We start from the raw sequence: 443 nt of genomic DNA on the forward strand, positions 1-443 counted from the left end.
TAAATTTAGGTTTAAAAGTCAACATGTAATTCAAGTATTTTATGATAGTAACTGTAAAGGGATAACAGCGTGTGATTGAATATAAATGTAAGACGTTTCTGACATTTACAGACTAAAGAAATGACAGTAAGAGGTTACTGTGTTCAGAGTGAATGTGTGTGTTCTTGCAGAACATTTGTCCTATTTGTTAACACAGAATTTGTGCTTTTAGTTGCAGCCCTAATAATTAATTCCATTTATTGTGATTAAAGCAGTCAAGTCATAATGTAAGCAGTCTGATTTGAAAGCCTTACAGAACTGGATATGTTATGAAGAACTCATGTGTTTGTGCTCATTTAGGTTCAAGCACAGGTGATCCATGAGAGTGTGGTGCCCAAGGAGCCTCCACCTGAGTTTGAGTTCATTGCCGACCCTCCCTCCATCTCAGCCTTTGATCTGGATGT

General features: G+C 37.2%; 1 protein-coding gene across 1 annotated transcript in view; it reads left to right on the top strand.

Annotated features, from left to right (window-relative positions):
- Positions 1-339: 339 nt before the first annotated feature.
- The window catches only part of LOC107758346 (splicing factor 3A subunit 1-like), a gene marked incomplete at its 5' end in the record, with an annotated part of 17,705 nt that continues 17,601 nt past the window's right edge, over positions 340-443 (top strand). Inside the window, one exon of the mRNA XM_016576059.1 lies at positions 340-441. Within this exon, the coding sequence (XP_016431545.1) occupies positions 340-441 (102 nt within the window). The remainder of the gene's footprint in view (positions 442-443) is intronic.

The sequence above is a fragment of the Sinocyclocheilus rhinocerous genome, unplaced genomic scaffold, assembly GCF_001515625.1.
Source record: "Sinocyclocheilus rhinocerous isolate Xijiao unplaced genomic scaffold, SAMN03320098_v1.1 scaffold12759, whole genome shotgun sequence".
NCBI lineage: Eukaryota > Metazoa > Chordata > Actinopteri > Cypriniformes > Cyprinidae > Sinocyclocheilus > Sinocyclocheilus rhinocerous.